Source organism: Cydia amplana, chromosome Z (genome assembly GCF_948474715.1).
Source record: "Cydia amplana chromosome Z, ilCydAmpl1.1, whole genome shotgun sequence".
In the NCBI taxonomy this organism is placed as follows: Eukaryota; Metazoa; Arthropoda; class Insecta; order Lepidoptera; family Tortricidae; genus Cydia; species Cydia amplana.
This window is the reverse complement of record NC_086096.1, coordinates 39,117,538-39,133,949: the sequence shown is the minus strand read 5'-3', so window position 1 is coordinate 39,133,949 and position 16,412 is coordinate 39,117,538. Positions and strand designations below refer to the sequence as shown.

General features: G+C 37.6%; 1 protein-coding gene across 7 annotated transcripts in view; it reads left to right on the top strand.

The window, feature by feature from the left end:
- Nucleotides 1-13,875, top strand: part of LOC134661534 (innexin shaking-B) — a 76,005-nt gene extending 62,130 nt beyond the window's left edge. For all 7 annotated transcript variants that reach the window (XM_063517663.1, XM_063517664.1, XM_063517662.1 and 4 more), the window contains 3 exons: nt 8,779-8,998; nt 11,947-12,070; nt 12,704-13,875. In XM_063517663.1, coding sequence (XP_063373733.1) covers nt 8,782-8,998; nt 11,947-12,070; nt 12,704-13,109 — 747 coding nt within the window. In that variant the 5' untranslated portion in view covers nt 8,779-8,781 and the 3' untranslated portion in view covers nt 13,110-13,875. The remainder of the gene's footprint in view (nt 1-8,778; nt 8,999-11,946; nt 12,071-12,703) is intronic.
- The last annotated feature ends 2,537 nt before the right edge of the window (nt 13,876-16,412 follow it).

Below are 16,412 nucleotides of genomic sequence, written 5' to 3'. Positions count from 1 at the left end.
GACTCTAAGAGACGTAGAGATCATAACACGTCTTTTAAACTTTTCCGTAGTCGGTTAAAAAAACACTTTAAATTCCAGGTACCCTTAGGTCTATATAATTACCTACTTAACTTTACATACAAGTCTTAGGCGCCTTTAATCAGTCCTCAAAAATTCTTACATCAGCATTATCCTGGGAGCGAGAAGGACTTATGTTTCTATAGTTTAACATGCCATCATAGTACTTGTTGCTAGAGTATTATGACCTAGAATCACTTGATCATTTAGGAGTTGTCAGGCGCAGTCGAGTTCACAAACATCTTTACAAGCCAACGTTCCATAAATATATTGACACGCCTCTAAGGCACTGGCCATAAGGTCGAGCAAATATGGTTTTGGAACGTTGACTCGTTGGTTGGCTGGTTGGTTTGTATATGTTTGGGTTGGTTGGTATGTTCGTGAACTCGACCGTACAATTAAATTTTAAGATTTACCTCCGACGTTTCGAGGACGCCGTTGTCGCCGTAGTCTCGGAGAAAATCGCGCGGCTAGATGTTTATGGCAACTTAGCCAGTCTTCTCCGAGACCACGGGGACAATGCCTTCCTCGAAACGTCGGAGGTAAATGTTAAAACTTAATTATACGCGATTAAGACCGTTTTATAAATTAATGGTGTGTAAAAATCATGAAAGTTTAAATCAGTGGACCACAAGACTGCTTTATCTTCTTCAATGAAGGAGGAGATTAGTTTTTTTTTTAATATGTGCATGAGCCAAATATGTTCTTGTGTCCGTTCCGGGATTGGAACCCGCTACCCGCTAACCCGTCGGCGGCCGGATGCCCGCGTCTTTACGGATCAATAAACTGTTAATACCGCGATCGAGCCCTCGTTCCCGGAACAAACTTTATTAGCGACGGGTTGCGGGAACAGACCGCGCACTGCAGTTTAACGCCGAGTTTATTAGTCATATATTTACAGTGATATTCAATAACTATATCTTAGATAGGTTATACACATACATATGGAGCGCAAAAATACCACCCCACCCCGCACCCATGCAGAGATCTATAGAGAGATCTTTATTTTGCATCCAATGTACATATGTATTTATACTACATACGAATAGACTACATAGTAACATATAGGCATATGGACCCTGGTAGGGTATCGCAAAAATATTTGCAAGTAATACCTGCTAAATAACAGATCAAATTTAATGACGAAGCGCAATTGCAAGATTTACTTATCGAACATCGTCCTTTTATGTGCAAATAGGTCTATTTAAACACTTTTACACAAGGTAATACAAGCAAAAAATTAAATAGGTATTCGAATATTATTGTGTCAATTGTGTGGCTTGTTTAAAAAAGGTATTTTATGGCAAAAAATCTTTAAAGTATTCATTGTTATTACACGATATAAAAAATATTGGTATATACTTGAAATACAACAAAGTACCCTGGTGACCTACATATTAAAATTACAAATTAACGAAAGCAGCTATTAATACCTGACTAAAACAAATATTACGACAAAAAACTCGTGACATTTTTCTATCCAATACCTAATAACTTCTACATAGGTATCCGTTGTCAAACAAAAATTAACTGCGTTTTAAAAAACGCGCGTTTTAAAGCAAACAATAGTTGACTCCGTTTTTAAAACCGCGCGTTATATTTCACCCACAAAGTATCGTGCTAAATGCAGCCGTTCATTGCACCCAGATATTAATGATCGAGTGCGAATGCAAGATTTATCGGACACATCCTTTATCTGCAGATGGATCTGCCGACTTATCTCCGGATCGCGTCGGCTTGACCGATGGGGTGCAATGCCCTGGTTTTGTCTGCTGTCTCTTTTTATATGTTTTTATTTTTATGTAAGTGCTGTGATTTCTTTCATTTACATAGCCTGATTTTTGGGGGACAAAAACCAGCACTAGTGATTAATTAAATATCATGCTTATCGACATCGACTTATAGTAAGTCAAACCAAATTGCACCCGTCTTATAGGGAAACCCCTTTTCATTTCTCAAAGTGGGTCGTTGTTCTCTTAAAAAGTGTGCAGAAAATGATACGTTTCTGCACACGAGCCCTGTACTTTCTAAGTACCTACATACGTTAATATGAAAAAAAGGAATAAAGTTGGTTAACTAATACCTACCTACCTACCTACCTTCATACATTTTATGGGAGAATGGCATAAAAGTCGACACAGTTACAGGAATGACTTAAAATTTATTTTCATAGTGTTTTGAGGTAATAGAAACCTCTTAGGTACTTGTTATTATTTTCTCAAAATCGTAAAATAAGTCCCTAACATACATAGTTTAGGAATGCGCTCTCTCAGGCCAGGAGTATAATTCACAGTCAATCAGATAAGCGGCATTGTGGGCCCCAATTCCGCCGCCACCCTGGGGACGCGCTCTAATCCTACTAGTGCTCATGTATTATGGGTATGTAGGCATTGACGTATTTTTGGCGCGATGCTGTGGGGCTTTCGCTTTGCGATTATCGCAGAATAGGTTAGGTTTATGTGGGTGACAAATTGCTTCGTGAAAGCAGATTATTAAAATAATTTATTACATAGAAAAAAAAAGGTTTCGCCTTTCCTCGCTAAGACACTGACAATAGGGTCGTGTAGATATATTTGGCTTGTAAAGATGTTTGTACACTCGACCGTAGTATTGAAAATGTGATTGATATTAATAATTAAAAACAGATCTCCAAAGTCTGCAAGACTGGACTTGCATTTGGTTTAGATACGTTTATCAATTAGCCCCCTCCTAACATTGGACTATAATTACTAACGTATAGAATGAGTTGATGTTGTTTTGATAACAAACCAAAGAAGCGGCGCATGAGACTTGCGACCCAAACGCGTAAGCGCCATGAATTTTTACGGCGCTTACGACGTATTGTTCGTGTGGGACAGGTTGCGATTCTTGCGATTGCGACAATTTGATTGTTTGGTATGGCTTCTAAATAATAATATCTTCTTCTTCTTCCAGTGCCATCTCCTACCGGAGGTCGGCTATCATGAGGGCTATACGAACTTTAGACACAGCTGCGCGGAATAATGAGCGTGTGCTCTGTTTGAACCATGTTCGGAGATTTTTGAGCCATGAGTTACGTCTTCGTCCGGATGATCTTTTCCCTTGGATAATGAAATGAAGGAGTTCATATTTCTCGTTTCCCGTTTCTTCATGGCTTTTAATTGTCCAATATTAAAACTCCGTGCATCTACTGGAAGTTTTACTGGTTAAAACATCGCCGTCCTAGTTCAGTCGTATGAAATAGAAGCATCAGCCGTGTTCCTTAGCCCTCATTCTTCTGTGCGGCGTATCTTCACGCTCGGCCGGCTGCACAGATAGACCTGTTGACGCTGAGCCTGCGTTTCTCGCTCGTAAAAATACCAAGAATAGCCTACATTTGGCCCGAGCACGGGGTAGATAATACATGTAGGGTATACGAGCAAATATACAACGAGAATGTCGAGCCAATTTCAACAATCAATTCAAATTTATATTCCAATGCCGAAATGATGTCATGTTCTTATCATTTGCGCGTGCACTTCGCTCGTACATCGTACATTTGAAAATGACATCGGAATGTAGGTAATTTCGAATTAGCCTCAATTTTGTATTATTATGATATAGTCATAGTCATAGTCATTTATTTATAATATTTAAAATATTACATGTCAATTTATTTAGGTATTACTGGTATTAGGGTCCGTTGTTATATAATATTCAAATTAATTAAGTAATCAGCTTAATTAAGATATCAAGATAGGTACAATTACAATGTCAGTTATTCAATGAAATTAGATACATTACATTATTATCGTACATTTGAAAATGACATCGGAGTGTAGGTAATTTCGAATTAGCCTCAATTTTGTATTATTATGATATAGTCATAGTCATAGTCATAGTCATTTATTTATAATATTTAAAATATTACATGTCAATTTATTTAGGTATTACTGGTATTAGGGTCCGTTGTTATATAATATTCAAATTAATTAAGTAATCAGCTTAATTAAGATATCAAGATAGGTACAATTACAATGTCAGTTATTCAATGAAATTAGATACATTACATTATTATTAATAAATTACATTTACAAATTATTCGGTAGGTCAAAAAAAATCTTTAACATCGTATAAAGAGTAGTCCAATAGCCATTTTCTTAATTTTTTTTAAATATTAATATAAATATAAATTATAATAAAATTAATATTAATATAAATTATAATATCTGGGAGAACGAGCTTTGCTCGGTAAACATATAAAAACTCAAAAATGAGCGTTTTCCCAGAGATAAGACCTAGCTAGATCGATTTTTTGCCCCCGAAAACCCCCATATACCAAATTTCATCGAAATGGTTAGAGCCGTTTCCGAGATCGCCGAAATATATATATATATATATATATATATATATATATATATAAATAAATAAATATACAAAAATTGCTCGTTTAAAGGTATAAGATATAAAATCGAATTTGCTCTTTGTTTATTGCCTACTGAATTACCTCATAGTGCTTATGGATTATTTTACACGAGAACTACCTATATAGATATATTTATTTAGTGACTCTATTTGTAAAAGATTTACAGTGCCAGTACTGGGCACTTCAATTAATTCTGACCGATAAATAAGGGGGTTGTGCACAAATCGCGCGAGCTGTTTTCGGCTACTTTTTGACCCCGTTTTTGCCTAAGTAGGTATGTTTTCTTAATTTCATTCACCGTAGAAAAATACACGTGAGATCTCCTTATATCAGGAGATTTCACGTGATTCGTGACAACCTCCAAATATCGACCTCGCGTGATTGTACATTTTACGCAAGCCCTAATTGTACATTTTACTATATACTTACCTAAGAATAAATGTAAATCTGTTTTGACCTACGATGATTCCATACTATTTTATTTTCCATTCGTTAAAATGCCCTAATTGCAAAGTAGTGGTCATATTTCTTCGGTTGCCTTGAATATAATAATATATTAACAATATAACTGCGCCACTTATTAGTAACTGCGCCCATTTAGTTTTGCGATCCATGCCAAAGCATGCCCGACAAATAAATCTTCAAGTTATTCGTCATTCGATGCAAATTTAACACTATAACCATGAAAGCTACTAGCTCCCTATATTCAATACTACTATAGCTTCCGCCTACGACATACCGAGCGACTTTCCGCATAGAATTACCTACTATTTCCATATCCCACGAGAAGTCTTTAAACGAGACGTCTAATAAACTAAATATCGTAAATAATATACTTGGATATCGATTGTTTAGAAAAGAAATCCCTTATGCATGACAATATAATACTGTTACTCATAAAACATAGTACCTATTTAAGAAATTTTGCAATGCCTTGACAGGCTGCCGTATTCGAACTTCAAGATATGCACAAGAGACGACACGTACTAGATCCATTCTAGATACGTTATAGTTTAGATTTCAACTAGTTCTCTTTTGCAGCGCAATTCGGGCAACCAATGTCACTTTTACGATAGATCGTGTTAGATATCTATTATATGTGAATTAGATCTCTAAGTAATATCTTGTGGAAATCGTTTAAGAGTATCTCCAGAATCGCAGAAATGTCAAATTTGACAGTTTAGATCTTAAACATATCGTTATCGTATCTTGGCGATGTCTAAAAGATATCTAATAGATGTCTATTACAAAATCCGAATCGGGCCCAGGGTATCATGTACCTCCTACTTTACAAATAACACCTGTTTATTGTAATGTACCTGATTATGCAAATAAATGAAATGGAATTAAATAAACGTAACTAAATTCCACTTAATTCCACCCCTAGCAATGTGCACGTTGTAGAACATTCTCTTAATTTCCGACTATCGGGTATTTTTTTATGATTTCGTTCCCAGGCCGGACGACCCGATAGTCGGGATCGTGGTACTCGTACTACAGCTTTATATGAAGACATTTTTGGGGCCTGGCGCGGATGTCTTGTTTGGCTGGGTGGCAATGAATGTGTTAAGTAATAATCTATATCATTATATATATCGTCGTCTAGTACCCACAAGCCTTACTAAGCTTGCTGTGGGACTAGGTCGAATTGTATAAGATTAATTTTAAAAAAGCTGTTAGTATAAGTAGCCCTTAGTGTCTTAGTTCGTTAACGTACTTGTTACCTTTCTCGCTTTATTTGCGTGGTGTGACGAAGTTCGCAGCACGTTAACCTGGATGTAAATGCAAGTGCACCGTTATAAGATATCGATGACGGGAAACTACTGCATTCGGCTTAGATCCGCCGCAAAATAGGTTGATACCGTGTTGTTTTTAAGCAAAAAGTATTTTTTATGTTTTGTCGCCTGTCATTGCCAATAACGCGTTATTGTTCGTATTTACTTGAGTTTATCGACAGGTATTTTTTGCTTGAAAATTATATGTATTTACATTTTTAGAGCGGGTACATTTTAGGGGCTACACAAAACTAGTTTTAACATAAATTTATTTTGAATTATTAATGAAATACATAGTCTTTTTCACCTAGGGCCTTTGCGAAAACTAGTGTTGTCTGTAAAATCCCAGTTAAAACTATGTTTCACGGAGACCTGATGGAAAACTAGTCTTGACTAGTGATACCTAACCCGTTTCCACTGAGGCCATAAAACTAGTCTTAATGAGGGACAGGAGTTTAAAAAAAACGATTATAACTTAATTCCAGTATTTTAAGTGAAAACTCAAAGGGTTACTCAGTAACTACTCATATTGTACTGATGCTAATAAATAAAGGCATGTAAGTCGAAAAAATCATCAATACAGAAATCGAGCAAGACATGTTAAGACCAGTTCAAGACTATTGAACTTGCCAATCATTGGACGGATGCCAACAAGTATTGGTTATCCCAAATTAAACCACTAATGGTATTAGGGCCGATTTTTATTTGGTTGTCGATTTTTTTTCGTAATATTTTGATATAAATTGGGGAATAGGTACTAGAGTTTTCACCGTTTGCTATCAAAATATTAACTCAACGGAAAATTAAGTTTTTTTTCGTCCTAATTGGAATTTCGTATTTATTCCACCCAGAATGAGGAGCTCTTTAAATCAGACAAATTTTATCCAAAACTAACGAAAATAAATCAACAACAAGATAAAAATCGGCCCATTAAACAGAAAATATATTTCTCCCTCTACAAAAAAAATAAATAAATAAAATAAAAAATAAAATAAATTAAAATTATAAAATAAATTAAAATTATAAAATAAATTTAAATTATTAAATAAATTAATATTATTAAATAATTTAAAATTATAAAATAAATTAAAATTAAACTTTTCTTGATTTTTTACGAGCCAATTTTAACCAATTTAGGTTTTGGTTAGAGTCTGCTCTTGCAAATATAGTTTCTAGTATTTTTTTTTTCAAGATTTCCATCTCCCCTCTTAACTGACCATGTTTGGTTCTTGTGCCTTTGTAATAAGCTTCATATACAAATAATCCGTTAACATGGTACTACGTGGCCTCGTGTTAATAATAATGAATGTAATCAATCGTAAAACCCGTACGAAAGTTAGATATTTAGTGTGGAGTTTTCGTGTAGAACGGGGTCAGGAGCGCAGTTTGTTTATAAACTCGGGTCAAGTTAACGTGTTATGAAAGCTTGTGGCAACAGAGGTACTCACTGAAAAATCCTATTCTAAGTATACTACACTATCATCTAGAGTTCTTAACAACTCGAATGAGTCTTCGAAACAACTTGACTCCGTTTAACGAGACTCTACGCTTTGAAACTTTTGAAAGTCGTGCGTTCCTGTTACCTATCTCGTATATTATAATTATGTAAGATTTGGAGCGTGATTCAAAAGAATTTGAGTTTTAATATCAAGACGTTTTTGTAGGCTATCTCACTAAGAATAATACAAACAAACTGTGACTATTACAATACTTTTTATTATCTAAGTTATAAATTACACTATACTTTTTTAATTACTTATTTGTAAGAAAGGAATAAAATATAAATTAACTAATTAAAGTTTTATGAATAAGGGGTTGACCTTTGTCAACCCCTCACCTCATGCTGACTAAATATCTCAAAACTGTGTCGAGGCCTAAAGGTGAAAACTCCAAATAATTTTTTCCACCAAGCGAAAGTATTGGTGGATTTTAGGCATTTTAGGCAATAGATAAAAAAATTACTCTTAAAAAAAAGTAAAACCGACTTCAAAAAGGATAAAATAAAATATTATCCCGTTTTATATGCGCTAGCAACTGAATCCTCCTTTTTGTGAAGTCGGTCATTTTTATTTAAATGAAAGTGTGCGGCTGGACTTACACAAGATTGATTCGTCTGGTAAACTTCGTTACCAGTGTACGCCGATAAATGTAATTGTGTGTTTCATCGCGGCTCTTCATACTGCGATTTCGGGAATTTATTGATATTTTATCTACTGCTAGAATATGTCTGCAGTATGCAGTTTTATGACGTACTTAGGTCGTAGGATGTAGCAAAAATCGTGATGAAACGTTAAAAGGTATTTTATTACAACAGGGGAAAAAAAATTGACGCTACAAAAGTATTATGATGTAGGAATACCTATTGTGTTTTAAAGTTTCATTCATTATATTTGCAGGGTTTCAAGAAACGAGGGTTAAACAAACGTTGCTTCCGAGTGAAACACAAACATTTTCACACGCTAACTGCGGTGCAAAATGCAAATTCTGGAAGGTCACTTTTTCGTTGTTATATTTTTAATAAATTCCTCCTGATGTCGTTTTAAATGGTACCTTTGCCCCCAGGCCATGCTGTTCTATGCCCCCCGCTGGCTGTGGAAGTCCTGGGAGGGCGGCAAGATCCGCGCCCTCATGATGGACCTGGACGTGGGCGTGTGCACCGAGATCGAGAAGAAGACCAAGAAGAAGCTCATCCTGGACTACCTGTGGGAGAACCTGCGGTACCACAACTGGTGGGCCTACCGGTACTACCTGTGCGAGGGGCTCGCTCTTGTCAATGTTATAGGTAGGTACTTTTAGACGACCTGTGGGACCTGCGTTACCACAACCGGTGGGCCTACCGGTACTATTTTTAATCCCACCGTCTTGATAAGGGGTCAGAAAAGAGCCTCAGAAAATACTAAATTGAAATTTCAAGGGCGTTTCTTGGCTGGCAAATATCGACCTCTAGGAGTTGAGGATTTAATAGTAAAGTAAAGTTTGAGGTGAGGTATTGAGCTAAACGGTAAGGCATGCGAGTTCCAAATCAGTCAGAAAATTCTAGGACTAACTTTGCGAGTTTTTTTGATCGAAGCAAATTAATTATTTAAAGCGTGTACTGCGTCCCAAAATCGAAAGTATCTTCAAGCGATACCGTAAAAAGAATTAATCATGTTTTTTGTCATTTACGTTAAATCAAGGAGATATTTGTGAGTTCCATTCTATTTTTTGAACACCTTTGAACTTATTTCGTCTATTTTAGAGATATACCTAGATACCTAGTTATGCAAAACTACGACATAATTTGTAAACATTGTCTTTTATTTTTCATTCGCAAAAAGAGGGTGTTCACAAAATGAGGGAAAAGAAACGGAAATATATTGTTTAAGATGTTTTTCTCACTGCCCAATTTCTCCCAAACACTAGTACTTAGCTGTATTTTTAGTGTTCCGCACAAAACTTTGTTCGCGGAACACTTATCAAATCTTGTTTCAAGAATGATTTATTTTTGACAAAGCAAAATAATTATTTTTCTATTTCCTTGCATTAACCAATCTAAAAAGCAGGTTGAACGTTTGCCACATCAGCCACTCCCTGCAGGTCACTTCCTTGTCGTTATAGTTTTAATTCAATACGTTTGATTTACAATCCGGGGTGGTTCGCGTGCGGCCCGCGACAGCTGGCAGGGGATCCCAACGTGAGGCCACTAAACTTCGCGAAAAAATACTGTGTTAGATCCAGATGTAATGTGAAGCTGTGTAAGTATAAGCGTGAAGCGAGAACTTGTATACGAGCCGATTTTTATAACGTTATCGCTTATATTTCGTCTGATTTTAGATGAAATGTTGAGTTCTTTATTCTATAGGTACAACTACAATATAGGTAAGCGCAATTTTACCGTACCTACTACTTCCGCGTTCGGAAAACGTATGTTTGCTGCCCATGCTGTACTGCCTACGCCCATGGGTATTTGATCGATCGATTGATCATACCGTGGTTAAACATCTCACCTCCAATAATAATATATCTTGCACAGCGAAGCACGCAAAAATATCCGACATAGACTCTAATCAACCTAACTTTACACAAGCTAAGTTTTTACTTCGATAGAAAATTACCTTAAAACCTTCCGTAAAGTTATAAAACTATGCATCCATATTAAGAAGAAAACTTTAACGCACACACCTAGCCAAGCTCGAAAGAATAAGAAAACCCCAAAAAAATTTCAGATAAAAAACTTGTTATAATATGAAATCCGCTCGTTCCGTGGCCCACCGAAGCGCCTCCTCAGCGTATTCGTTGTGTTGTTATTGGAAACAGGAGCCGACACGAATACCAATCAGCGGCCGCGTTAGTGTCAGCACTGCTCTGTTGACAGGTCGAATGCGGCCTTTTAGCCGAGTCGCGGGTTATGGAAAATGCAGGAGTTTCATGCAGTTTACAGTGCACCCGAAAGTTATAATTTTTTACCGTTAATTCGCAAATTGCGGGGATCTTTCTCTGTTACTCCAATGAAGGCGTAATTAGTGACAGAGAAAGATGCCCGCAATTTGCGAATTTCGATTTTATCGGTAGTAGCCATGCTCTGGGCTATAACCGCGAAAATCGAAGTTCGTCAATTGCGGGCATTTTTCTCTGTCACTCATTACGTCTTGATCATCAAGACTTGATGAGAGTAAAAGAGAAAGATCCCCGCAATTTGCGAATTTCGGTTTTGGCGGTAGACCCTCTGTTCGCTGGACAATTCACACCTTCAGTGCCAGCGCGAGAGGTACGCGCTACGAGCTACTAGCGTAGCCGATAACACAAGAACAATCATGTAGCGATTTGCGCCTATTAAGAACAGAGAACACGCCTGGCGGGCAGTGAATGTTTTAAGTAATTAATGGTAATGAAAAAAAAATTGCAATACACCAATGTAGCAAACAATTTTTGATGATCATTTTTAACAAACTTCAAAAAAGGAGGAGGTTATCAATTCTACCGGTTTTTTTTATGTAACCTCAGAAGTCCGTCATTTCTGAACCGATTTGGAAAATTATTTTTTTGTTTGAATGTATGTAATAGGTATAGTCTGTGCGGAAAGAGAAGAGTCGTGGGATGTATGGGGCCCTTGGAGGATACAACTAAACGGAGTAGCCATTAACGGGCTTTCCCCTCTGTCGAAAATAGGCGGCCAACGGTCAAACACAATGTATGGACTGACGTTTATCTGACATGGCTATTTTTACGTTACGCATACATTTGACGTTCCCCTCCCCCGCAAAAATCGGCAGACTGTTTTGTACAGAAAATTACAGACATGGCGTCTCCGTTTGATTATATCCTCCAAGATGGGGCCCAATACATTCCACGGCTCTTCTCTTTCCGAACAGACTCTAGTGCAAAGATTTATTTTTGACTTTCGATGCGATTATTTATTAACTTTTTAAATGATATTATGAGGACAATGTTTGACCAGCGCAGCATTTTAACTAGATCAGGCATGAGGGGTGGGGGAAATTACCGAATGGCATAGTCTTATTGTATCTTTCAGTAGGAGTAGCAGCGAAAGCGCTATTACCTATTGTTTGTCCTTGTCACAGTCTCACATTTTTTTTTATTCCCCACCATAAATTAATATGGATTATTATGGGCAACAAATAAATTGAACCAATCATAGTGTCGCATTGCCTATGTTTTGTCCCTCACGGACGCACGCGTAAAGCACATCTATTACAATCTTACCATCTATGATCGTGCCTCTTGTTCCAGGGCAAATGTTCCTGATGAACCGCTTCTTCGACGGCGAGTTCATGGCGTTCGGCCTCAACGTCATCGAGTACATGGAGTCCGACCAGGAGGACCGCGTGGACCCCATGATCTATGTCTTCCCGAGGTAAGGTCCACTTTCATCATCATCTTTCTCGCGTTGTCCTAGCATTTTGCCACGGCTCATGGGAGCCTGGGGTACGCTTGGCAACTAATCCCATGAACTAGGCACTAGTTTTTACGAAAGCGACTGCCATCTGACCTGCGGGTAAAATAGGTCTTATTGGGATTAGTCCGGTTTCCTCACGATGTTGAGGTAAGGTGAACTTTATGGAGTATATATTTTTATTTATCCTTACCGAGTCCGACCACAAGCATGTAAGCACTGTATAATACTGTATATATCTATTGATGTATTGCCAAGGTAACTACTAAGTATTATGACATCGTTGACTTTTTGGAACCTGACAACTGTTAGCGAGCTTGCAACAGTGCGCGTTTGTTAGCTAGTTACTTGAACTAACAAACGCGCGCTATTGCGAGCTGGTTATTAGACTTATTAGTTAATAGATTCCCAAAAATCGACGATGTCACAAGTCTCCTCAGTCACAATTCAATTAGCTTTCACTGGTCTTCCCCAGTTATCAAGTTCTAATTAAAGATCAGAACTACAAAGTTTCGACTCTTCACTAACAATTGTTGAGAGTTGAGAGTCGTAGGTTAACTAAAGCCGACATTCAAAACCGAACTTTATTTCCAGGATGGTAAAGTGCACGCTGTTCAACAAGTTCGGCTCCTCGGGCGAGGTGGAGAGGCACGACGCCCTCTGCATCCTGCCCCTGAACGTGGTCAACGAGAAGATCTACGTGTTCCTCTGGTTCTGGTTCGTGATCCTCGGCATCCTCACCTTCATCACCCTCCTCTACCGCGTCGTCATCATCTTCTCTCCGCGCATGAGGGTCTACATGATGCGCATGCGCTTCAGGCTCGTCCGGCGGGACAACGTCGACACTATCGTCCGCAGATCCAAGATGGGAGACTGGTATCTACTGTACATCCTTGGAGAGAACTTGGACTCTGTGATCTTCAGGGATATCATGCACGAGTTTGCTAACAAGCTAAACCACAACTATCAGCATCATATCCACGGGGTTCCTGACGCGTGACCGCCGATACCAGGGTGGGTTTTCCACACCTGACTAACGTCGCTACAGCGGGACATGGAGCCCCCTGTATAAACTGACTTTGAAGTGCAAAGTGAAAGTGATCTCACGGTACTGGCCTAATAGTGTAGTGACTAGGACCCTATAGCTTACCGTCTTCGGATCATTCGCTGTCGTACTTAGTAGTGAGCCGACAATATGATTTAATCGTAGTCGGATCCCCCTAGTGGATCCTCAATGTTGCCGACTCAAAATTCTACCACGAGCGTGCCGTAGGAGTGACAAGGACAGTTATATACGTGTGTGAGAGACGCGGGAAGTGTCAGTTCGTGTCGACAGCTCGTTTAAATACTCGATTGGTGTAGTATTTTAGAGTCCGGATGAAAAGGTTGAACGCTTTAGTCCTGTCATGATACTCATGATAAACTTTTTTCTCTGAATATGATCAGGTTCTAATTCAACTTTTTCTTGAGTAGACCTCGCGGACCCTTTCCGCAGGGACCATGGCATTGTCATCATTCGTTACTAAAAGGCAGCTACTTAATTTTAAAATATGGCCAAAGCCATTCCTCTAAGTATGGAAGTTTTGTACATAAAGTTAGCTGTGTTTTAGTAAAGGGATCTTTAACTAAGCTTTTTTGTATCGTAGCTACTCTTAAGCACTTTTCAAGCTTCTTTACAGACCAACGGAAAGCCATAATTAAAGGATCCAATATGTAGTTATAGTTCGGATTATTAAAGTGAATTATTTTACATCGAGGCAAAGTCCAGTGTAGGTGTAGTACCTACACGGCGTGACACGCCACGGCATGCCGCGATTTCCTCTTTTGTGCGGCAAAGCCGAATGTTACTATCGATTCTAAATTAGAATACATTTATTATCAAATTGGTGATTTGGTGTAGCTTGATGAAAGTCTTTAGGACCAACTGGACTGAATCATTTAGAGAAACTAATTGTTATTAGATCTGTGGAAGTAAATGGTGGGAAAGTAAAAATTCCAGTGCGCTAAAGAGACTCAAGCTGACCACTAAATGCAGGCTTTAAAAGCATTGAACTATTATTACTAACGTATAATAGAATTTAACCGGCACACAGAACCAGTATTTTGCGCCATGAGTTGATGTTGTTTTGACAACAAACCATAGAAGCGGAGCGTAAGTCTCGCGACCTAAACGCGCAAGCGCCATAAATTTTTACGGCGCTTACGTGTTGTTCAAATTTGCAATTGCTACAATTTCATTATTTGGTATGGCTTCTCTATAGTAATAATGTCTCAATGGTTAAAAAGCGGTCCATTTATAAAGTTGGCGCATATAATCTAACAGTAACAGGACCGCATGAAAAGCAATTAATTCTAAATCACAAAGGAAATGACTAGGAAGAGAACTCCCCAAAGTCTTCAATGCGTTGATTGACGGGATTTTGTCTCGCTGTAAAAACATTAGATTTGACGTCCTGGACGAAAATGGAGCAAAAGACAAAAAAATACAGTTTATGGTGCTGCTTTGGACTTTTTGAAATATTAGGGATTAGACTATTAAAAATAATCCATTTAAGGACCAGTCCAACCGAGTGTCGCTTACGGACGGAACTCAAATAGGAAAATAAGAACCTACAAAAAAATATTTTCGGCTCCTAAAAAAAAACTGGCAAATCTAATCTTTGCTTCCCAACATTCTCATTAAAATTAAAAGCAAAGCGAAAGCGAAAGCGAAGCGCAAGCGAAGCGTAAGCGACACTGGCGGAATTCTCTTTAGACCATAGTTAGGTAATTAGGTAGTTGGGTTTAGGTATAACATAGGGTTTACCGGGTATCTGTTCATTAGCAATTGTTCAAATATATTAACTTAGTATAGTAATTCAATCAATTATATAAACAAACCTTAGTACAAGCATTTACGCTTGATAACCATCCAAACCAAAGAATATAGAATGTGCCAAAAAGTCCAAATAACATCAATATAGAAACTACACTTGAAAGCAAAAAAAACAGGTTCATTCTCATCTAGAACACCTGTTTTTATTGAGTTTGGGTTTATTAGATTAAAAGATACCTACCTAATATAAAAGCTTGTACCTAAACATGAATAGCCGTAGATTAGACTTGAGCCGAAGCTTTGCCAGCTCTTGTGGTTCCAAAAAAGCACTTTATATTAGCAAAATGAGACTAATGTCTTTTTACTTTAAGAACGTTTAAAACGTCAGGAGAAAGAAGTTAATGCAATGTTCGCAAAAAAGCCCCATTTTGTTAAAATAATGCGCGAATTATGGTTTAACCCTTTAAAACGCGAAAAATGGCCGAAGTAGCGACTAGCGAGTTCGCCTCATTGACGCTCGATTGTACTAAATGCTTCTGGTTATGAAAAAATGCAAAAGGGTCAAAGTTATTAATTTTATGTTTCTATGTAAGGGTTATCCTATATTGTGAATTAAAGGGTTAAATTAATACTCAGCATTTAATACCAAAATGACAGCCAAAGCGGAAAATGTATTGGAAAGTGTAGTAACAAAAAGTGTACCCTGTGTGTGTATTGGCCACTTTGTCAGGCGGACAGCGTTTCAGGAATATTCTTTAAAATAATCATGGTATTGGTTCCCACCACACCAGTGTATTAAATCCTCATATAATAAATGCCAAAACACAACGTGGGGTTGCCAGAGAGCATGACGTTGTTCTCGAGCACCTTGGCCGTACCTATATTTGATTGCGGCCGAGGTGCTCAACGGCATCTGAACACGCACTCTAACGCCTTGACAATAAAGAAGTGTTCAGATATTTATAAGCACCTTGGCCGCTCCGATATATCTGATGGTGACTGTACCACAAGAGCACGGAGAAGCGTCGACCCTAGATCGCTTCGGGAGATATTCTTAGCACTGCCAATTATAAATAATTTATTACAGTTAAATAAGTAATTATAATAACGGATGTAATAATTATACGTTTATTTATTTATTTTCTCCTGCACTGTACTTACACTTAGTTTGGAAGGAGTCTTTTCAAATGTCGCCTACAGATAAAATATGTATTAAACAGATTTAAATCAAATGGTATTCTATTTTTTTTATTTTGTTCCTTCAAAAATCTTTCTTCCTTTTCTTTCAAAGATCAACCTACAAAGCCTAGCGGAGTGACAGGCACTCAAAATGGTGCTCTATGGAAAGAGCCAATAAGGGCTATTGCCCTTATTACCCTTGCCCTATTCACCTATAAGGATTTCTTGTAAGTATGCAGGTGTAATTAATTACACACCGGACCTAAACTGAATTCTAAGACATTCCTTAAATAGAAGTCCAAAAAAAAA